This window comes from Parasteatoda tepidariorum, chromosome 5 (genome assembly GCF_982258835.1).
Source record: "Parasteatoda tepidariorum strain Cologne lab strain chromosome 5, Ptep-v5.0, whole genome shotgun sequence".
In the NCBI taxonomy this organism is placed as follows: domain Eukaryota; kingdom Metazoa; phylum Arthropoda; class Arachnida; order Araneae; family Theridiidae; genus Parasteatoda; species Parasteatoda tepidariorum.
The window spans coordinates 43,638,382-43,663,239 of NC_141759.1; the positions used below are offsets into that span (position 1 = coordinate 43,638,382).

A 24,858-nucleotide genomic window follows, 5' to 3' on the forward strand; every position below is an offset into this window, starting at 1 on the left:
TTACGCTTTTTCCGATCTACCTATGCAAATGAGATTTAAAATGATATTCACATGATATAATATCACACATTGCGATTCCTGTTCACATGATTTAAAGTGATACATCACGATTCGTATTTACGCGATTCAAGATCGAGTATCGGGTTCCGTACTTTCACGATTTTTTTTTTAATCAAATATCGTATTTACACAATTTAAAAGCCACCTTTATGATTCGTACTCAAGAGATTTAAAAATTACAAATCTGAATTCGTATTCACGATATTTTTAAATAAAACATCGAGATTCGTATTCGTGCGATTTTAAAATCGAACATCGAGATTCGTATTCACACAATTTGAAAATTAAATATAGATTCGTATTCACGTGATTTAAAAATCACACACTGAGATTTATATTCACGACTATTTGAATATCATAATCGATGTTTTTTATTAAAACGTTGATAACATTCTGTGCATAAATGCTTCCTAAACAAACTTCTTTCTTGCTCAAATTTTAGGTATTTTTTCAATTATTTCAAAAGTGTTCATGCACATAACTTTCTTGGATTGTTATTTTCAGTTCTTTTGTCAAACCCATCCTTGTTATACAAAAATTAAGAGTTTTGCAAAAGTTAGAACTTTTTTTTAAAAAAAAATCTGTAATTTTCAAACAATTTTCGCTAGAATGAGGTGGCGACGAATGAATTGAAATTAGTTAGAAGAGTTAATAGATTGCTCGCAAAAAGTTTTTTAATTGAGACTTTGTGTTTCGCAGAAAGTTTTTCATTTTATCTAAGTCTGGTCTTACAGGTAAATAAAAATTTCCTATAGTAAATCCACTTAGCCAGTAATTTAAATGCACCTTAATCATTGTAGATCATAATCAAATAAAATATTTTTATTTATCATAAGGTTTTGTTTATAACTACATTTACAAATATATTTTATTGTTAATTCTTTCGATGTTAGCTATTATAAGCTTATAAAACTATATATGTACTAAATTTTAATGGTGTAATCAATTAAACATCATAAAACTCGCCATATTTTATATACTTTTTTTCCAATTCTGTTATTAAATTTGTATCTTTTCCCTATTTTCTTAGACGCTATAATCTTACACTATTATTATTTTAATGTGAAATCTATTAGGCCATATACGATGTCGTTTTTAGCTATCCATTGAAACTACCTCTTTCTTTTAAATTCTATTGAGATAATGGATGTTTTATGCTTATGATTACTATATAATTACTCGGTGTAAGTTTATTGATCTATTGACCTGTATAAAATTTACAATACCATCTGGTTTGAAATGGTTCAGCAGGAAAGATTTTTTTCCAGCTCTCGCAATAAATAGAAAAAAGGTTTTCCATAAAGTGAATGTCCTCCAAATCTTTTTAAACTCTCCTTAATTAATTTATTTATTTTCTTGCTACATTCTTTTTCTGAAAACTTAGACCATGTTGCATTACTTCTTTAAATTTTTCACTTTGTAAAACGGCAAAAGGATTTGAAATTTGTTTTTATTTTAAATTATACAAAAGTGCTCTGAAAAAAAAAAGAAGATTTTTTTTAGAAAAGGGCATTTGGATGTGGGATCTTATACTGTATTTGAAATTTTAGAGTTGTTCTCCACTCAACCAAACAGGTAAAATGTAATACATCATAAATTTTCCATAAATCATTTTAAATTCATTAGTAAACAAAAATACTCCTTTAGAAAATAAAAATGGAAAGGATATTTTATTAGCAAACTCAATCGTTAAAATATAAAGAAAAGAATTAATAATAAATATACTGAATAGAATAATACACGTTAAAAAGTTACAAATGAAATTTAAATACGACATATTTTCATATTAAAGAAATATAACATTTTTAATAAAAATCCATATTTTGCCGTCAATACTTTCATGCATAGAAATATATAAAAAGACTGACATATGTATATTTAATAATGTTAACAAAGTTATAATTCTAAATAAAAATTGTTTATATTAGATATCTTATATTCAGTTTTAAAATTTTAACAATAGTTTTAAAATATATTGATTTCAGAAAAAAAAAAGAAAGATGAAATCATGTTGATGATGATTTCTCAATAACATCTTAATTATTTGTAAATAAGTATAAACTCTAACAATAAATAAATTCTTATTTTAACATCAACATTCATATTTTAGCAATGTCTTAAAAAATTTTAAATTTCATAGAACTATTAATAACACTAATAAAACTTTTTTACATTATATACACAATATAATACAATTATTATTTGTTTAATTTATAAGCACATAGGGTATCATGTCTGTACAACCACAAGAGTTCACTATATAGAAAAAAGCCTCTACCAGAAAAAATAAATTATTGAAGTTGATACACTTTCATCCAGTTATTATTTTCCAATTTAGCCAAAATTTAGTACAGGAAGGTTTAACAAAAAATCAATAAGGTTTTTAAGGTAACACAAATCAGTGGTAGAATAGTTGAAATATTTTAGTTTTAACTAAACAAAAGACAATACAAACTATTGAATTGAACCTAATATTTTTTTTTTTAATAATTTGAAACTTAAAAAAATTAACATGCATGGAATAACACAATACAAAATGGCGAGCTAAATATTTATAATTATTTATTTCATAATAACTTGGTTCTCAGTAAACTCATTTAAATAATAAACATAAAAAAGTGACCACAAAGAAATTTTTTTTTAAAAAACTAATTATTTCTATAACAGAGGTAAATAGTTAAGTCAATAAATTTAACTTCAATTAGGATGCAACGGAAGGGTTAATAATCACAGAGATTTTTTTTGTACATAAATATTTTCAAAGCTTCCTTGATTTATACACATAGCTGCCAGCATGAAAAGGTAATTATTGCTAGTATTAACTATTGGACAATACAATTGAAACAGATTAAGTTACAGTTAAAAAAAAAAGAAATACTTTGTTAAAAATCATAAAAATATAATATCTAAAGAATGGCTAGATTTAATATGTGACCTTAGAAACCATATGTATATATAATTAATGAAAGAAATTATTTAACTAGTTAGGATTAAAATGATGCTGTTGTAACAGATGAATAAAAATTACTTAATTTTTGGATAAAATTTTTTTTAAGGCTATAATAAATAAAATAAGTATTTTAACGTAAAAATGATGTATTTTATTTAATGAGCATTCAGAAAAATTACTCTTAAAATTTAACAGCAGCCCTGGCTTTAATATAAGAAAAGAGAATTTTTACTTTTAACAGACCAACAACAAGAAAGACAAACTTTTACCACATTTTTAAACAAATATTACAACTGATGTAGTGTTCATTTATTAAATTGATTACTTGCCCAAAAAATATTTGTAATAAAAGATTTACTTTCATACGGAAATCAAATGATCATCCAAATTCAGATAGATATTTTTATAAAAATGGAAATATCAAAAAAGGTAACATTGGTATTAAAATGTTACATAGTGCATTTTCTAAAGTATTTTAGACACAGTTAAGTTTACGGATTTTTTTTTATTCAATAAAATACAAAAACCACATTAAATAAATTATCATAAATTTAAATTGATTGCAATTATGATTGTCATTAAATGAACTTGAGTATTAGTTAATAGATATTAAATTGACTTTAGATGGCTATTTAAAGATAATATCTATAGATGTTAGATACTTATAGTTAAAACACATTCTTTTATAAATTAAAAGGATGGTGAATTATGGAGAAAAAATAATGAAGATTTTAGATAGTTTAAAAAGTAAGAGTATTAAACTCATTGTTATTAATGAGGTTTGCGTTATTATTTGGCAATAATATTAGTTTTAATAAATCAATAAAATGGAGAAAAATATATAGCTTGATAGGGATTTTGAAAATGTACGATAACTAGAGAATTTTTTATTAGACTAGAAGAAATGGAGAAAATGCAAGAGCTGGCAGCTATGAACATATATAAAATTTTGATGACAATTATCTTAATAACTAAAGCAAATTGGACGATTATTTTTTCTTATATTACATATCTTAGAAATAGTTTATAGAAGAAAAAAAACTTTAGACAAGTGACACTATGTGTATCTTTTTCAAAGGTAGAGAGAAAACAGAAACTAAAACCTTATTTTGTATAAGATTTGATATCACAATCTTTCATTTAACATTTTATTCACACATAGGTTATATAAATTAAGAGCTTTCACCACTGCTAGAATTGGTAGACACTTGTCCATCCCCTGAAGCATGAGTTGTAGAAGTCTGTAGAAGCTCTTGTTTTGTACTGGAAGGTGTCAATACTGAAGTAGAATCAACTGGTGTCATTTGCTGCAAGTCATTGAAATAACTAGGATTTGATACAGGTGGTAAAGAAGTCATGTTTAACCCATTAGACGCAGATGTGGAAGTGTTCGATGTAACATCTTGAGATTGACTAACAGAGGGATCTTCAGAATTATTGCTCTGTAGAAGTACTGGAGGTTGAGGACTGGAATAATTGAAACAACAAGTTAGAATATAATACAGGAAAAATTTAATAAATCGTAAAATGAAATAATTAGTTTAAAAACAAGAGCATAACTTTTAAAACAAGAAGATGCAAAATGTCCGTTTTAAATTAGTGCACTCATACAAGTACTTGATCTAGCATAATTCAGGTGTGAGGATTTCAAACATAAAATCAGTTTTATACTTAAAGCACATCTGATGTTTTTTAATGACATTTTCAGTATTTTTTTTTTGTTGTCAAAATGAACAAGTTTATAAATTTAATAAATAATAGGAAGTTCAGTGAATCTTGCAACAAACTTCTAGAGAAGCAAGGGCATCATGATTGAAACTGCAAGGGGAGTCTATGCCCAAAAAGGTTATCGTATGTGGCTTGAGGTACCTTCCTTTTATGACCTGTTGAGAAGCACATGAGGAAACAGCTCACTATAGGGGAAGTGCCCTTAGCGGCGTATGAGTTCCTATGCAATTTTAATTCTAATGATATACCCCAGCTTGTCTATAGGTTTGTTGCAACATTTACATGACTCCTTGTTACATATAACATGTTTAGACTTGTCCGTTGCAACCAAAAATAGACTAAAAATGCCATTTTAAAAGATACTTAGAAGCTTGACGATTCTCTCTCTCTTTCTCTTAAATATAGCAAATTTGAAATCAGCATTATGAAAGCATCTAAGATCGGCTAAAAAATCTTGTTCAACAGAAGGGAAAAAAATAATAAATTTGCTCCAAAGTGTTATTAATTGTTACAAATGATGATTTTTAATAAGTAGTAAAGCATTTATTTAATGTCTGAATAAATACTAACAAAAAAGAGTATAACATCTGTAACACTAGTATTGAAATATTATTAACTAGAATATCAAATTACATTACATTAACAATCAAAATAAAATGTCACCTGTTTACATAATAATAAGGATATGGAACATGAGGCCCCATAGGTGGAACTGCATAAGGCATGCCAAGATAAGCTTGAGAAGGTCCAGGAAAAGGCATATAACCTACAAAATAAAATTATATTTAAAGAAATTATAATAAAAAAAATATTTTTAAAGTATTAAAGAATTTATTGAAAGTTAATAGGAAAAACAACAAAGGATTCTATTTATATTAAATAATATTTTAAATGTAATTTTTAAAAAGCAACTAAAATAAGTTAATAATATTTTATTTAACAGTTTTCTCAAGAAAAAATCACAACTTTAAAAAATTATTCAGTCGAAACTTGATTATATATGGAATGAGGTGGCAAGGATAACAAAAATCATGCATGATCTAAAAAAATTTAAAAAGGTTAAAAAGCGTAAAATAGTTTTGAAATTTATTCATATATGTATACACGTTTTAAACATGCAACAGAATTCTTTGTTCTACGTTTAAATCATTTAAACAATGAATGGTAAAGAAATTTTTTTTACATGCATGCTTCATCAAGAGTTCAAACGCGTTCAGTTGCCCTTATTTTTCAAAAAAAATCAGTCATTTATTTTTGCTTCATCATATTTTTGCTTCTTGCTTTGGAAGCACATTTTCTAAATTCAAAATTGTACTTTTTTGTCATGAGCTGCTGCCATTAGCTAATTTGGTAAATATTTCTATTAACTAGTCTAAAATTAATTTAAATTGATCTTATTTTTATACTAATGGTCTTACATGTGCTTACTGAAACAAATCATTACTTATTGCATTTTATAAAAAAATATTTTAGTTTCAAATTTAAGAATGAAATTTATATTAATTGCCAGTGATAGGAAAGCATAGATTACAAATAAAATAAATATAAAACTTACATAAAGGGATGAACAACCTTTTTAAGGAATAAGGCCACAATAAAATATTTCAATTTTCAAGGAGCAGCAAGGGATTTTGTTTTTTAACTTATTTATTGATAAAAGTTAGTAAAACATTTATAAAATTACTTATGCTGGTTATGTAGATTTTAAATAAAATAATAAACATAAAATTACCTTGTTGTGGATTTGGTGGCGGAAAGGGATATGGAATTCCAGGTGGTACAAAAATTCCTCCCATGATACCTGTTGCATAAGGATTCATCATACTAGCTGGATGTATTACTTGACTAACTGATGGATTAGTAGCTGCTGTTGTAGTTCCTGTAGTTTGAGAAACTACTGAATTATCAGCAACTGTCTGAATGCTGGCTGGAAGATTTGTAGTTTGGTTTTGAGTAGCATTGATGGCTTTCATATTTTGCTGATTATTGACCTCAGGAGGAATATTGCTGGAAACTGAGGGCTGCGACAAGATGGCATTCTGAGAAGGCATTTTTGATTCTGAGGTTGACATTGACGGAGGAAAAGCATGCTGTTAAAATAAAAAAAAAAGATTACAAGGTTACTAAATATTAATTTAAAAATGAATTGAGTAAGAACTAGTATAGTAACTAGGATTGTATTATCAGGGATACAGATAGTCAGAGATGGAAAAATAAGGCAACAGTGGAATATGAGAATATGCAGGAAGACTGCTTTTTTTTAATACCCTTCCTACTGAATTAGAGTCAAAATTTTTTTTATTTATTTAATTAAATTATTTAGGATATTTACTTTTCTGTGGCATAGCAATTCTCAAGGATCCTCGTAAACAAAAGTCTACTGCAATAGGATAAAAAAATATTTCGCTTTTCTTGATTTACATAGCAGGGCCTTTTTTTTTTCTTTTTCTAGATTAGTTGCAGAGATGCAAGTTTATAACTAGTATAACTACAATTTAAAATATCTATTAACTCAGATGATATTAAGTGCTAGAAAAAATAAATAAAAAGAATGATACAAAATAAGAACAGAAAATTTATTGAACATTATATTTATCTTATTTTGTGTGGTTTATAATGCAAAAGTTTTAGAGAATCACAAAAATAAAATGAAAATTAAATACATTAGGCAATGGAATGAAATGAAAATTTCATATTAAAAATATCAGTGGCAGTGGATGCAGAGATGTCAACTTGCTCCGGACAGCAAATACAGTCAGACCTTGACATAAGGTCACCCTAAGGGACATTGCAAAAGTGACCTTATAAGCGGGGTGACCTTTTAACCGATTCATTAGCAGTTCGTAACTAAGCACGTAAATAGTACACATTAAGATTTTTTAAAAATGGTAATACGAACGAAAATGATCAGCCATGAATTAAATATTTAAGTCAATAAATTTTAACAGAATTAGTAAAGAATTAAAGAAAGTTAGATTTTAAAAAAAAAATTAATTTAAAATAAAGTTGTTTACAAATTTCCTCAAAGTGTACATACATTCATTACATCTTACCTTATTTAAAATAATCATTTATGCAGGTGTGTCTCGTTTTTGGTCTCATTTTTCTGCCAATGTTTTATAGATTTTGTAACTTCTCAAAATGTTTCTCAGCTCCCTCATGGTTTGTAAAAAAAATTTCGTCTGACATTTATTGCATTGAAGACTTCCACTTGGGTTACAGCTACAGTCTCAGGACCACTGTCATTGTCTTCAGTGTCCACAACTTGTGAAACTATTTCAGAAATTGTAGCTTGTTCGTTGGCTGCAACATTTTCCTAGAACTCGAGAGGAGTAATTGCCTTGTAAAGAAGTTAAATAGGCTTTAGTCAGAAAAGAGCTTCCCTCGCCTCAGATAAAAATGATCTTATAAGCAATAGCGATTTTTAAAACTTGACCATATATCCGATAATCTGTAACAAAGAATTCCTATTCGGTGAGCCGGGACTTCGGAAAAGTGACCTTATATCGAGGTCTGACTGAATATATTTTAAAGTAGTAGCTTATCAATTGTGATTCTTGGTTTAATAAATTAAATTTAGTAGATTTTTATCCACCACTATTTCTAAATAATACATAGGCTTATATAATTCACCACTTAATAGTACTTATGTCATGCTAGCAAGTAAAAATGGTCAAATATTTGCAAAATTTACATTGTAGTTATTTACCGTTTTTTTAGTTATTTTGGCGTGTCCGGAGCTGTTGGCATCTCTGTGGATGAAATAATTACATTTTAAAATACTAATAGATGGAATGGTAGATAAACAGAAAAAATGGTTTTCCAACTCATATTTAAAATTAATAACTTTAAAATAATTATAAGGAGAAAAATTACTTGAGTATAAGGCATTTGCATTGGACTAGTGTATGACTTCATGTTTAAAGGTAAAGTTGCCCATTGATTGTTAACTGTTGATAAGTCATGGAACAAATCAAAAGCTGCCATGATTTTTTCATTTGTTGCATCTAACATTGCTAAGCGATTGTCAATTGAATGCAGATTTTCTTCAATCTGTGGAGCCATTTTATAACACTCTTCTGAAAATAAAATTAACATTTATAAGCATTTCGAGAATTCTAATAAGATAGTTTTGAAATTTTAAAAATGTGCATAAAACTTTTAAATCCCATAAACATTGAGCAATGGTATAAATGCTAAAACTATATTTTTGAATGAATAAAGTAAATTTTATAAAGAATGAAAAAGTTTTCTTTTTTGAAAACATTTCCACAAATACATAGCTGATAATCTTCATTTGAATACTAGCCTTACTTACATTATTGGTATATATCGCTAACTGATGCATTAACATTCTATAAAATATATTACCAAAAAAGAAAAAAGAAAAATCTTTTAAAATTATTCAATTAAAAATTGTATAACAATTCAATTTCCCTCTATTATATATATATATGTGTGTGTGTGTGTATAAATGAATGTAATATAGTAACTACAATAAAATATTAAATTAAAATTTGTAATTGGATTTATTTTTCTTTTTGTACAAGTTTCAAATGCAATTATTATATTTTTTTTTATATACATAAAATGTTATTTATGTCTGGCACCCTTATTCCAGAAATATTATTATGATTCATAACTTTCAGCATGGAAAACACTTACTTTCAAGTTTTAACATATTTTCAGGGTCAATCAGTTCTTCAGTGGGATCAACATCATTCAACCAATTCAAAACTTGATCTATTTTTTCCTATACAAGAGAAAATATTTAGAAAAACATTTAAAGGATTTCAAAACTTCTTATTTGCACAATTAAATAAACATGCTTTTTAACTTAAAAACACTCAATTACACTATCTTTAAGTTCAAAAGTTAAATCATCACATTGTGCTATGTTTATGTCAATAATATAATTATGTCAATATATATATATATATATATATATATATATATATAAAACAAAAAAAGATTGGAGCTGACTGAGTAGGGTCAAAACAAATTTAAAAATAAAAATGCATAAAAATAAACATATACAAAATTTAAAACATAAACGTATGTCAGTAAAATAAGAATTTTTAATAAAATAAGAATTAAGCAGATAAAGAATTTTTTGGACAAAGCTGGCCATTTTTGAAGAATGATTTACCTCTTATATCATTTCTAACATACCAAAATTAATTTGTTTAAATATGAAAAATTTGTCTAAATTTTTAAAGCGAAGTACATAAAGCTTCTAAGAAAATTTTAAAAAAAAAATTAACAAATAAAATAGAAATAAAATTTTAGGAGAATAATTTAATGTAAAACAATATGCATATATTTAAAAAAAATATGCAGTAGGAATGGACCTATTAGAAAAAAAATTTAATACTACTTTTTGACATTCTTAAACATAAGTTTAAAACAAAGTACGCAATTATGGTTTCATTAAAATATGAACAAAAAAAATTATTCCTACCTCATTTACTGTTACAATATCATTTGATGTATCTTCCACTTCACTAGTTGAAGAAGCTTCAACTGAAAGGAAAAAGTTATTAAACAAAACTATAAAAAAAAATTTTTTACGGAAATAAACTTATATAAATAAAATTTTATGTAATAGAGTCAATTAAGAACTAACACAAATAGATTTATTATTATGTTTACTTTATAACCAATAAACATGTACTTAAAAAAATTCATTTTTTCTTTATATAAAGGTGAACATATATCTTATACAACATTTTTTAAAAAATAAATATACAATTAAAAATTTTAAAAAATGAGTGTGCTAAAATAAGATAGACACAAATTGTAACAATAACAAGAATGTTATTTATCCTCAATATAAAATAACAGCAAATAATAAATAAATAACAAAAATATAAATTTAAAAAAAATATTATTATGCAAAAAATAATTTCTTCATATGTAGTGAGAAAAAAAAGTAGTAAAAAACTAATTTTTACCATAAAAATTTTATAGATCACAAGTTATTAATTCATTTCAGAACATTAGTAAATGTAACTTACTTTTAGGCTCCAGCGACTTCAAATAGTCATCTTCAGAAACGAAATTAGATGGAAAAAGGCCTTCACTTAGTTGGTTAGAACCTTTCCACCAATTAGAATCACTAATGAAAAGAATGAGAACAATATTTTTAATTTAATGTGTACAAGCAATTAAAACTCAGATTCTTAAAAATAAATGCTTTTAAACAGTAAAAAAATAATTAATGACAATTAATCTTTTAAATTAAGAGTAAATTAACAAAATTAAATATTTTTTGAACAAACCTCCATGAGTCATTTTTTGCAATTGAATAATAAATTTAGGTATAAAATCTAGAACAGAGTTATCCAAGTGTTATTGTGGCAAGGTATAATTTGTTTATAAATAAACACATATAGAAAAAAAAATTTCTAGCAAAATACCTTTTTGTCACTCCTTGTTTTAAATGTTTTGTACAGATGTGGAGGAACTATGGTTCACCTTTTTTTTCCATTATTGTAAAAAGATTTACACATAACTTTTGAAATCTTCCACATAAATGTAAGAATTTCAATGTTTTAAAAAATATTACTTATGAATTATAAGGAACATGAAGCCCAGTTTCAACACAAAGAACAAAATTATAAATTCTAGTTTACACAGATCATTGGCAACCAATAATTTACATAGATCTATCAAATATAATAATATTCAATAATATACAGTTCAATAATATCACAGTCATTATTAACAACTCTAATTATTGAATAGGATAATATTGTGAACATTATTGATATCAAAAGGATAATATCGCAATTATGCATATAGATATTTAAATAGGATATTATTGTGAGTGTTTCGAAATTTTATTTGGGCAAAGAAAATACTGGCAACTGTAAATACATAAATTAATTAAATATAAAAAATATTGAGTAAATTTGCAAATATTTTTAAACATAGATTTTTTATTTTTTGACAACACATTGCAATACTAAAATTCATACTTATCAGTTAAAAGCCAGCTGTTCCTATGTTTTTAATTTTTCTCTATTCATCAGTAAATTTTTTATTTTTCTGTTTATAAAGATTTTTATGAATGATCTCAGTGCGCATTTTAATTTTGATTTTTATATTCATAATTACTTATTGAATGATCTAAACAAGGGTGAACTAATTTTTGTTGCAAGTCCCACTCCTGGACAAAATATTCAATTCTTTATTTTTTTAATTTTTAATGTATTATATCCCAGTTGTGATTTATTGATTTTTTAAAAAACAAAAATACAATTTATTGATAATTAGAAGAATTTACAGCGCTTTTTGCAAGGTAACTGAGGATTGAGTTTATAATTGACTTAAGAATATAATTGACTTAATTGATCAATTAAAAAGTGCTAGAATTCAAAATAACACAATATCAAATGCAAAATATTAGTGTAACAAAACATGATGTATTGAAATTTTAGAGTGACGATACATCACAATGCCAAAATCTTAACATTGCCCAGTGCTAGTTACTGATACAACAGCCAGTTAATTCATCCAAATAGTCAATTTTAGCAGAAATACAATTCCAAAGAAAGATCAATTCTTGTTAAAATAAATAAATAAATAAATTAAATAAAATGCTGGAAATTTTTTTCCCACAATTTTTTATTGTGTGTGTATGCAAAAGAAACAAGTATACAAAAAAGTATATCTCTTAAAAAATCAATCTTATCTCATCTAATTAAATAAAAAAGTATCTTATTTTTTTATTAATTATATTTAAAAGCAATTATAATTGCAATATACCTATTATCTGTAACTAAGATTACTTCACCAGCCTTTAGAGTTAGTTCGTTTTCTTCCACAGCTTCAAAATCATAAAGAGCAAGCACTTTAAAAGGCTCGCGTCTAGATTTCTCTTGTGGCTGTGATAAAGACAGTCTAGAAGTTGCTTCTTCAATAGGGGCAGAATATTTACCAGTATCCTTTAAAGATATCTCAATGGCTAAATAAACAGAAAAAATATAAAACTTTTAAAGTAGTAAAAATATGGAAATTATTAAATCTATTAAAATATCTTAAATTCTAAACCAATTTATTAAAATAAATTTTTAAAAGGAAATCATGTTTTCAAATATGCTTGTTTTAAACATTCTTCATATTTTTATAAAACATTAAGCTTATTAAACACAAATTTATAATTCTGCTTAGATTTTTTTTTTCACTGCTTACTAATTTGCTCTTAAGACGCGACAATAAAAAAGGATACATATTTTGTTTTAAAAAAAATGTCTACCTGATCAAACAAACAGATAAGAATATGCTAATTCAATTCATTTTTTTCTTGTAATAACATTTTTTAAATAGTTAAGCCATTTTATAAAGATTTATACATAAGCCCTGTGGCAGAATTTTTTCAAGCTTTCTGCGACAAAACTCTCTAGCACTAATATTTTTCTACAAGATAGTTTTAATAATAACAAAGATGTATGTTACTAATTTAAGGTAAAAAAAAAAACGAAAAAAAAAAATGCTGTGTTTACCTAAACAAAAAAAAAAAAACAATTTAATTTTTTTTAATTGAATATGTAATATTTTTTTGATTCTAATATTATGGGCGATATTCTCACATTTTGTTGGGATGGGGGAGCGCACTAATTATTTCCTTTATAGCATTTTTCAAATCCTTATCACAATAAAAAAATAATTTAATATCATGAAATCTGTAGCAGTAATTACCGAAAAACAGATCGATTCAAATGCTTGTTTCGTTTCAAGATTTGATTGTTGTAATAAAAAATATCTGGCTTTAAAAACTATGTGGAAATCAAAAGCAATAACTGCCAAAAAAAATCGATAGAATCATTGCCTTAAAAAGTAAATTATCAAATGCGGAATTCGAATTTCCCATATCACCTAAAATATACTGGGATATCTAAAAGCTACGTGAAAATCAATGTCAATAACTACTGAAAATACATTCAAAATTAATTTACAATATTGACATAAATTGAGCACTTCAAAAAGTGATTATTTAAATGCGCGATTCAAATTTACGTGTAAATTTCTACAGAAAAGCAAAACAAAATTTTTTACTTCCCAAGAGAAAAATTTTTCCGCAAGAACTCTGTAGAGTTCTGCGACAATGTCACCGCAATTCTGCGACAGGGTACATAAGTCTATAAATTTTTATAGATTGTTCCCGCATCTTTCATTTTCCCGCATACATTGTCTTTTTTTAAACTGTCCAGATTCAAATGCTATTCTTATTATGTTAACACCTGCATGGATCATTTTTCAAACAAGCAGATTCCCACAGATATCAATCCGAAAAAAATTATAGAAGTTATTTTGTTTTGAAACTAATGATGTTAAATTTTGAGGAAAATTCCTAAAATAGCTTATTTGATGTTCATGCATCAATTGATGAAAATATTGAGGATTGTTGGAGTTGACAACTCAAGAAATAGTTACAGAAGCTGAAGAAATGTAAAGTCATACCGATGAAAAAGGTAAATTGGAACCACAACAAGTGAAAACATTAGTGGGAGGTCTCGAAGCTTAAGAAACAATGAAGAATTTTCTGTATCCATATGAACTTAACGAAAATAAACAGCAATCTGTTACAAATATTAAAAATATATAGTTTGTATCTATAGCATATTTTACCTAAAATTTAAATGCATTTTAAATGAATGTGTTTATTTACCTTTCTTTTGCATTGTAAATATTCTATATGAAGTACATAATCTAAATAATTTTTTTATATTTATTGTAAATTTAAATCTATTACTCCTTTATTACTTTTCATACATTTTCAAGTCATTATTTAATATTTTATCATACTTTTCCACTTACATACATATATGTTGGTTACTTTACTGTAAGTATCCTTCACAACGAATGGTCCCCTTAGAAACAATTGATCAAGGTTTTGTAATTTAAGGCACAATTGATCTACTCTTATTTAAATTTTTGAACATATGATACTAAATTTTTCCCACTTTAAATGAATTACTAACAAAATAATTCAATCATATGTATTTAATTAAACTTTGGCTGAATTAATTTGTGCTTAACTGGATGAAAAATTTAAATAAAATTATGCACAAAACAGTAACTCATACGTTATTATAATACTTCTTCAAAACTAACCTTTTAAACTATAAAAGTATCAGAGATTATGTACCTCTAATGATGTCATTTTCTTCTTCTTGACTACTAACGGCATTGGGATCATTACAAATAGGTGCGGCAATTTTCTTTTCTTTCTCCTTAAAAAAAAGGCAACATTAAAAAAATTAACAAATATATATTTCCTTTAAATCTTTTGTTCCCTAACTCAGACAATACTCAATATATTATTCAAATAGAAGCAAACATTGGCTGGAGATTATAATATTGAACTGTGCAAAATTAAATAAATAAATAAATATTTACTCTTAACTAAAATTTTATATATTCTGACAAAATGCAAATGCAAAATTAGTTTCAAAACTACATAAACTGGTAAAATAATAATATAAAAATCATCTATAACTTTTTATTATTATTATTTTAATATAAAGTAGAACTTCCCAAACTTTAGCAATGACATTTAGAGAACTAGCGCTATGCCTAAAACTAAATTCTTGTATATTTGAAAGAAGAAAAAAAAAATGCACAGGTGTTTTGAGGTTTAATAAAAAAAAGTATAATCCATAATTCATACACTACAATATCAAGTAAAAAACTAGATTTTTGACCAATTGGGTTCAATATTTCACAGACAGAGAAAATAAACTTTTCAACAAAAATTAAATTGAATATTCACTGTTCCCTTCCAAAACAAAACTTCAATGATAGTTAATATATATTTTTAAACCAAATGAATGTACGCAAGAAAACATGCAGATTTTAGCATGTGATACAATATAAAATGAACAAGATTACATAACCTTAAACCATTATCATTAATGTGCCTTGTTATTTTTAATTTATTCAAAGGAAATTTAAGATAATTTAAATTTATTGAGTAGTGAGATTAGAAGAAATAGTACTTCTAATAATAACTTTAAATTTTTTACTATCAAATGACTTCTTAAAGAAAGCATTTTTTTGTTTTGGAAGTGCAGAAATATTTAACAATTCTCTTGACGTTAAAATTTTTGAAAAAAATGGAAAAACTAAAACCTATTTTCAGACATTAATGAAAAGAATAATTAGTTCTAGGCATTTTAATTGGTGCAAAACAAAATAGAACTTTATGAGTCAGTCATTATAATAGGAGAGTTACTGTTAGAAGGGAAAGATTATTTCATTGAGTGCACACAATATTAAAGCAAAAAATATGCACTAATATAAAAATTTGCTTTAACAATAAATTAGCTTGTTGCCCGAACAGATTTTTAATAGATCAACTATATTCACAGTACATCTACTAAAACATATCTATTTTCAATACATCTTGTATTAAAAAATATTTTAATGTGTATATATGAAAACAATTCAATAAGCAAATGATATTTTATTACAATAAAACATAATATTTGAAAATGTAAAAATATAATTATCATCTTTTGAACAATAAAGTTTAACAAAACAATAAATATAAAAAAAAATGTTTGAAATTATATCAGAATTATAAAAACAAACCAAAATTAGGAAAAATACATTATGATAAAAAAAAAAATTAATAACTTAGTACACGTACTAGTGATGGAAATTCCACACCTTCACTCTTAAGCTTGTAATATAATGCCGGAATAATGCTGAAAAAGTACAAATATATTAGTACACTTATCCAATATTTTAAATTATAACTGCTAAAAATGTTTAACAGACTCAGTTTTAAAATAAGTGTGTGAATGTTTAGCACTTAAAAGAAAATGCAAACTTATATAAAACTAGTATTTATTTCTTTTTTTTTTACTCAAAATTTACGGTGCCTTAATTGTGACATATGTTGAAATAATTTACTGCAGAAATTTAATAATTTTTAGAGATTTTTTAATATTGCATTTAGACATCTGTTGTATGTATCAGTCAAAGTAAATTATTATTATCACCCTTTAACAAGTCTTAAAAATATCTTTCCTGTCTAATAAATAAATAAATAAAAATAAAATAAATTTAAAATGTAAAATTTAATATATTTATAATGAGGTTAATGTGTTCAATATTTAAATATAGGATTCACAACCAGTGGTTTATCTGTGCTCTCTGATTTCTGAAAAAATAATAATCTGAAACATTACATAATTTGTGCAGGAAAACGTAATTTCTTAAACTGGTTTCAATAAATCCTAAGAAAAAACCAAAAATAAAATACAAAACATACATCAAGTATTTATTCAGAAGCACAAGATTAGAGTAATTAATTTATATAAAAAAAAATTATTTATAGGCAAAAATTAGAAGTCTGCAATATTTGAACTTCATTTAATAAAGAAACATGTCTAACTATTTTAATTTTTAAATTGAATTTTTTTTTTTAATCTTTACAAATGCATAATTTAAATTTTAAATACAATTTGCAGTGCTTTGTCATTAAATTGTGGAGTTTAACTTTTTTTCCATAATCCTTGTTTGAAAAAAGTTGCACACACCTAGTTAAATTAAAAATCTGTATCTCAAATAATTTATTTAAAGCAGTTTTATAACAGTTAATAAATACCGAAAAATTATAATATTCTTGCTCTTGATACATTTTATTCCTAATCATAATTTTAGTAGAATGTTTAAAACTACAAAATGTAAGTAATGTAGCAAGATTTTTTTTAAAAATCATATAATGAATTTTTGTTATTTAATATGTGACAAATGTGCAAATAAACAGCAACATCATACATTAAAAGCATAAAAGACAATCTTTCTTGATAAGATCTGTAACAAAATATTACAGCTGAAAATAATAATTAAAAATAAACCTTTAACTAAAGATAAATCTTACAACCTTTAACTACATAAAACTATTTCAGCAAAACTATAGATATTACCAAAGTTCAGGATCATCCTTAAATTCGTCCATAGACCATTTTTGCAGCAATTCTTTCAATTTAGTAGCACAAGATGGATGCATCTACATAATATAAAAAAAGTAATAGGAAAAATAATTAAATAAAAGATATCAAAAACAAATGCTTTAAAAACATAAGACAATCTAAATTTTTATTTTGAAGAAATAAATCGATATACTTTAAATACAGAAGAAAAATTATTTACAAAAACTGACACAATACTAATAATGAATCTAACTACACACAAAAAAACTAATAATGGTGTTGCAGTTTTCCATTGTTGTTGGTACATTTTTAGTGGCTGCAAAATCACAAGGCAGAATCCAGTTTTCCTACATTAATTTCCATATTCTTTTAGTTGTCATCAGCATAAAATTAATAAAAGTGATTAAGGTATTGCTTTTCAGTAAAATATTTTTCTATCCCAAATTTAAAGATATTTACCCGTAATATTTATTTTTCTTATTTTATTCTGATATTATTACAATGTTGATTGTTTTCTAAACGATGAATTTAAAGCTAAATGAGTTGCTTATTTATTATAATGTAATTTGATGATATTAGCATACATTTTAAGATAAACTTATTTAAATCAGTGTCTAAATTTCTTGTTTTACAATAGTTATTTTATGGTGTAAATTAAATATTATGCTATTATAAAATACCATTAAAGAGATTTGTAAAATGATTAGTAGAATGTAACAATTAGCTTCTTGCACAATATGATACAAGCACAAATTACATTTAATATATCAGTCAGTTTGGTAAGCAAAAAGTATTAAATATTTGTTAAGCAAAAAGTATTAAATTACCGTTGTGAACTCAGCAAGTTTGACATTGCACTATAAACATTTAATTAAAGGAAATGAATGTTAAATGTGTGAAGTGTGGGCAGAAGCAAAAGCAAAAAAAAGATAAAAGCTTTGAAGTATATATATTTTAAGAGAATAATTTCAACTTATGTAGGAAAAATATTTTATGCTAAGGTACAACAATCATTACAACGCATTCGTCAGAGTTAGTGAATGACTGTGAACAGCTCCTTAGTCCCCTATAGCTCTATTAGCGTATAAAATCTTCTAATGTTTTTAAGTGAATTAATTTTCATGATTGATGTGATAAGTTATCATGAGCAGACACGACAATTTTTTATGTAAATAAGAATACTGGAAGCATTATTCTAAATGAAACTTGGTTATATATATATATATATATATATATATATATATATATATATATATATATATAAATAAATAAATACAAGAAAACACTAAGAAAGTTAAGAGAAACAATAAGTATGTAGGATAAGTATTTTTTCTTTGTTAATTTTTTTCTTTGTTAATTTTTCCATGTGCAAATCCATTTCGGGCAAATCCGTGTTAAAATTATCTATTAAAATTTTTTCTTTGATAATTTAAATAATTTTTCTATGTGCTAATCCATATCGTGCAAATCCGCGGCTAAAATTATTTGCAAAGCAGGCAATTTATGTTTCTCTTTTCTATTTTATATTTTTTCTTAAATAAACATCTATCTTCTAAAACTATTTATGATCAATTTTTAAAATTATCCAGTATAATATTACCTTGCGCACATCCATTTCGGGCCCATCCTTGGTAACTAACAAATCAAAACTCAGAATAACAAATCACTTCAGCAGTGCAGTAAGAACGACACTTTAAAACCCTCTTGTTACACTCAATTTGCGCTTTTGTTTTCATATTTTGTAATCTGGCAATCTTTCTGCGAAAACATTTTTAAATCATTCTTGAAAAATATCCGTCCATGTAAGTTGTTATGATTTTGCTACTCGCTTTATAGTCCCCCCTTTTTAATGTTTTTGCTTTTTATTTTATTTTATTATCTGTTTTTACATGTTATTTTTACTTTTTATGATCTATTTTTATGTAGTTATTTTATAAAAAAAATTTTTTGAGTGCTCCTCACACTATTGTATTAATATATTTTGCTTTGGCTTTATTGATACAATATCAGAAAGCACTCTGTTTTGTGGATATAATCATGTGGGCTGAAGAAAAGATTATATCTTTTTTTTTCGGCTTTTTTTCCGGTTTTTTAATTAACATTTCATTTTTTTTTTAATAAAATGTTGTTTATTTTTTTTTACTTATTATTTCCCACCCCCTTTTTTTCATATGTCTATAATTTTTCTTTGTTTTATTCTTCATTTTGAACTTATATATATATATTTATATTTACTTAGCAATCACATTTTTAAAAGACGACACAAATTTTAATGCTTGCTTAAACATTGAAAAATTGCAGGACTTCTTGTTCAGGTTATCTTAACAGTTGAAAATTTCAGTGGGAAAAATAGCTTAATGAGATGAAATTTCAGTGATTTTAAAAATATGCTTTAACAAATATACCAAGAGAAAGTCTGTTCACAAAACAACACTTCAAAAAAAAAAAAATTTAAAAAAAAAATTAACCTTCTCTATATTACTGTTTTTAAACTTAAAAATTTAAGAATGTTATACAGCATTTATTTTACTCTGAGCTAAGTCAGATTTCACACTAATAAGATACTTTAAGACTAAAATTAAATATATTTATATTTACAAATAATTTAATATGTACAAAATACTAAGCCTTAATTTATCGTAACAAAAATATTAATTATAATTATCAATACATGCAGTATAGTAACTAAAACATTCAGTACAACAGGAACAAATTTGTTCGAAAAAGATAAATAATAAAGAATAATAAAAACTCAACTTGATTGATCACTTTGAAATTTGTATACAGGGCAGCCAATTACTATCTTGTTCGCAAAACATTTTATAAAAATGTTTTGAAAAATTGAACCCTCAGAAATTTTGACAATCAAAAAATAAACCTTTAACAAATTTTGGTAATTGTGTAAATATTTTAAAAGCCTTTTAACACTAGAGAGCTAGAACAAAGTGGTGTTTTACATGAACTTTTAAATCATTTATTATGTAGGAGTGTGGAAAATAACTTTTAATCAAATATACAAAACAAAGAATCATACATTAAAACAAACTTAACTACCACTAAAAGAAATTTTCCCAACAAATGTAGAAAAAGGGCAGCCCTCAGAAAAACTTACTTTTATTTTAGGTATGAAGCAGTGTTTTCACTACAGCGCGAGAATCTCGCATGTTTTTTTCTTTTCTCGCATTAAAAAATGATTAACGCGAGAAGTTCGCGCACTGAATTTATCAATTTCAAAATGCACGAATCTCTCGAATTTTGAAAAAATTTTAGTCTTCCGCCATTTTGAATAAGACATGAAAACAGCTATGACAAGTGTTGAGAAAAAAAGTGAGTTCTTTATAATAAGTTGTTTAAAGTTATCTCTAGTTTTCGCTGTTAATGAATTACCAAACTCCCTCATCGACAATTTAGAGCAATTTGTAAAAGTTTAAGTCTGTGTAAACTAATCTGGAAGACCTGACAAAGAGTATGAACATGGAAATAACTTCAACGAACTTCACTATTCCATAACAGAAATAAGTGAAGAACCTATGCTGGCAGATGTAGAGGATAGGAAAGTGTGTGCACAATGCTACAAATTTAATTAGTGATTCCGAATAGTTCAGCATCTATTGCAAGGTTATTTAGCCCCCCAAGCTGAATTAAAACTAAATATCGTAACAGATCGATTGGTAAGTATTTGAGCAAACCTAATGAGAATAGCTAATGAAAAAGTAGATACAGAACATTTTCCATATGATAATGCAGCAAAAATATTCAATGTTCAATGGTTTAGAAATCAGAAGATGTTAAAAATTTATTATAATTAAAGAAATATTTTTTTTTTCCAAGTCTATTTGTGTTTTTTTAATTTTTAGAAATCTCACTTAACTTTTTGAAATCTCACCCTGTTTTTGAGAAAGGGTGAGAAATTCTCTCCCATTTTTTTTTCTGTAATGAAAACACTGTGAAGCAAATAAAACATAGAGCTGTAGAATTAAAATAAAGTTTTATAAACAAAGACATGCAAATAGTGTTATATAGCATTTTAAGATCTCCAAAAAATTTATACACAGCTAAAAATATATAATCTTACTTTTCCTAGCAGTTTTCTAACTTCTGTAGTAAATTCACTGGATGCAACTTGCAATAAAAATCTCTTATCACAGTTTTTAACACAAGAATCTAAAAGCTAAGAAAATATATCAATTAAGAAAATAAATTGAATCAGTTACTTGTTAAGATTCAGAAATTACAATTTTTATAAAATGAAAAAAAAAAAAAAAAAACAATACTTACAACAAGCGCTTGCATAACAACCCTTGGCACACTATGATGCAAGCGCTTCATTATTGCTTTTAGGCAGAATTTGGACCCATCTTGATAGTTTACAGCATTATCACAAATAAGCATAATTTGGGACCAATCTTCTGATAGATTATTTTCACTAGTTGCTTTTTCTAAATTAAAATAGTTTTAAAATTAAATTAAAATTATTCAAGTTGGTGATTGCATAGTTTTTAATAACATCATTCACTCTTAAAATAATAACTACATTAACTTATTTTTCTGTGAAACAACAAAAATGTAGCATTAAAGTAAGACATACAACCCCTGTCATTGTACATACAAAATGTTATTTTTACATTGATATTTGGAATGCGCTGCATATTAATATACATGATAGATGAATCTAATATATTTATATATAATCACATTTAATATGTGAGATAAGTAAGTAATTTAAATAAAAAATATCATTTTTAAAAGTCATCAATTATATCAAATTCAATCATCATTAACTATATATTTGGACATAAAAGGAATGGCTATTAATTTCCAGGACTGATCTAAAAACTCAAGAAAATAATGTATGAATTACTTACCCATTCAATATGACACATGCTTATGGTAACATACTGACAATTATTTAAAAACTTTAAATTACTATTTAAACTATTACAGTCAAAATTAAAAATATCAGAACTATTACATGAGTATTGTAAAATAATTTACATTATGCATTTCAATAAGCCATGCTATTATATATATATATCTTTTCACTACCTTATAATTAAAATTCTAGGCACTAGGATAATCTAATTAAAGAGTAAAGAAATTTCATAATGCTTGGTTAAGCTATATGTGAACTACATACAAGAACTTTGTACGAAAATCTGCAAGATATTAAAATAAACTACCATATTAAATTAATAGAAATTGTTGGCGCAAAATCGAATAAATTATTTATAATTTTCATTCGCAATAATAAAATAAGTTATCAAAAAATGCAAATTCGTAATCTCTAATACAAACTAAAATACATTAAAAAATAACTTTTTACATTTAAATTCTGTTTTTCTGAGAATTAAATTTGTTTACTGATTACATAATAAACGAAAGAATAATGTTTGCTTTTTTCCTACCGATATCATCTTCAAAAGGTGTACTTTTATTTTGAAACATTATTTTAAATACTATTGATTAAGCAGGAATTGGAAAAGGTTTTATGTTAGACAGAGGCTATAGCCTTTATATAGAGTTTTGTTTTAAGAGTCTTATTAGGTTTAATCAAGAATTTCATTACTATTCTTTTCGCAATCACAACACATACTCTACAAATCAAAACACAAAAATCAAAATATGATCACGTGCGATTCCTGTCATCAATGACATCAATATATCGATATATAGTCATATCGAATCAAAATGAAGTACAATCAGACAGGAATAATTTAAATGATCATTTTTACTGTATGCGATATACGCATCTGCTTCGAGAGAGAATAGAAACATAAAGGACCACTCTTATTGGCAGCAAAAAGATCTTATATTTGAGTTTGGGGAAAGCAGCGAGATCCTGATAGGCAATTTTTCTCTGGTAAATATTTTCTCCAACCAAGTTCTAATTCTTATCTCCGATTTCGCATACATTGAAATTGGTCCTTAATTGGTGAAACATAATCTTCCGCAAAAAAAATCAATAATTAGGTACTTATTTTCTCTAGACCGCGATTAGAGGTGCATAAATGGCATGCAATGGTTAGAATGCATTCACACTTCGTTAGGGTGGCAAGCGTTCAAAAAAAAAAAAAAAAAACTGGTAGCAATTGTTTAAAAGAACATTTAAGAACTAGCCTCCAATTAAAAGAAAAAATTTTCTGTTAGAGAAATTTTTCGAGAGATTTCTGTTTTCAGAATATCAAATTGGAAAATTAGAGCAATAAGTTTTCAAATAATCGTATAGAAACTTTGCTTCCAGTTTTCTATTTTTTTCAGGACGAGAGTCACAGTGAACTCTATGTAAAACGAGCTGCTCACAAATGCGTGACTCGTATTGAAGTGCGATAACATTTTGAACCCTACCCAGAAGACAAGGTAACTCCTGGATCAAGCATTGAGACAAACCAGTCTTCGGGGTGAACTAACCTGCGTTTACGGTATATGGATAGAAAAACTACGAAATCCTCTCAGGGTTAGCCCAACAATGAAAGGATTTCGTTGAGAAAATTTTAACATATAATCCATATGCCACGACTGAGAATATTTTGCATCAGTACTATGGTTATTGCGAGGCAGGAAAATTCTCATCGATCAGCCATTAGTAACATAACACCTCTTTAAATGGACTTGATCATTTTCAAAACCACTTGGCCACATTTTCAAATCCATTCGCTACTTGGCCACGCCATATCCGACCCCTTAATGCATAGCAGAGCCACTTAACTGTTGCTTTCTAGAAAATATTTGCCTCCACCTTAGTTGTATTCAATCAAGGGTGTATTTTCCAACAGGATAGCGCTCGCCCTCATAGTGCTGTTGTAGCACATATATATATATATATATATATATATATATATATATATATAAATATATACTATGTATAAAAATCTGCTCTAACCGAATTTCATCTCTGAAGCTGCAACATGGTACGAAATGTGGTGGAATAAATAAAATTCTTATGAATCTCTCGAATACATCGATTTAGTAATTGAGAGCACACCGTTTTATCCAGCTGTAGCGGAGGCAATCATAATTGGTCTAACTCCTCCAGCTATTACGTGCACTATTGAACGCACTTTTAGAACAATGCGGCGCAGCAAAACATGGAATCGGTCTACAATGTCTCACGAGAAATTAAGTAATTTGTGCATGCTCAATGTGCATAAGAAAAGATTCAAAGATGACTCAGAA

The 24,858-nt window shown here is 25.9% G+C and overlaps 1 protein-coding gene across 3 annotated transcripts; it reads right to left on the reverse strand.

Moving 5' to 3' along the window:
* Positions 1-1,711: 1,711 nt before the first annotated feature.
* LOC107441348 (signal transducing adapter molecule 2) lies at positions 1,712-23,313 on the reverse strand. Of its 3 annotated transcripts, none has more exons than XM_016054573.4 (14): positions 23,091-23,313; positions 21,964-22,124; positions 21,761-21,856; positions 17,680-17,762; positions 16,395-16,452; positions 14,892-14,976; positions 12,509-12,707; positions 10,756-10,856; positions 10,200-10,261; positions 9,404-9,491; positions 8,615-8,817; positions 6,471-6,828; positions 5,402-5,504; positions 1,712-4,477 (listed from the first exon to the last, which is right to left on the reverse strand). In XM_016054573.4, exons 1-14 carry the CDS (start codon positions 23,128-23,130, stop codon positions 4,183-4,185), a joined length of 1,932 nt encoding a protein of 643 aa, XP_015910059.3. In that variant the 5' UTR covers positions 23,131-23,313; the 3' UTR covers positions 1,712-4,182. The 3 variants fall into 3 exon arrangements, with proteins under 3 accessions (XP_015910059.3, XP_042896525.2, XP_042896524.2); XM_043040591.3 differs by having other exon boundaries at positions 2,518-4,477; positions 5,410-5,504; XM_043040590.3 differs by lacking the exon at positions 23,091-23,313 and adding an exon at positions 23,009-23,032 and having other exon boundaries at positions 2,518-4,477.
* Between the last annotated feature and the right edge of the window lie 1,545 nt (positions 23,314-24,858).

Excerpts from the sequence above, each read along its gene's own strand:
- LOC107441348 (XM_016054573.4), bottom strand. The coding sequence starts at position 23,130 with ATGTTTCAAAATAAAAGTACACCTTTTGAAGATGATATCG. Across the intron at positions 21,857-21,963 it reads TTGTTATGCAAGCGCTTGTT|CTTTTAGATTCTTGTGTTAA; the intron begins GTAAGTATTGTT and ends ATATTTTCTTAG. Across the intron at positions 16,453-17,679 it reads AAGGATGATCCTGAACTTTG|CATTATTCCGGCATTATATT; the intron begins GTAATATCTATA and ends GTACTTTTTCAG.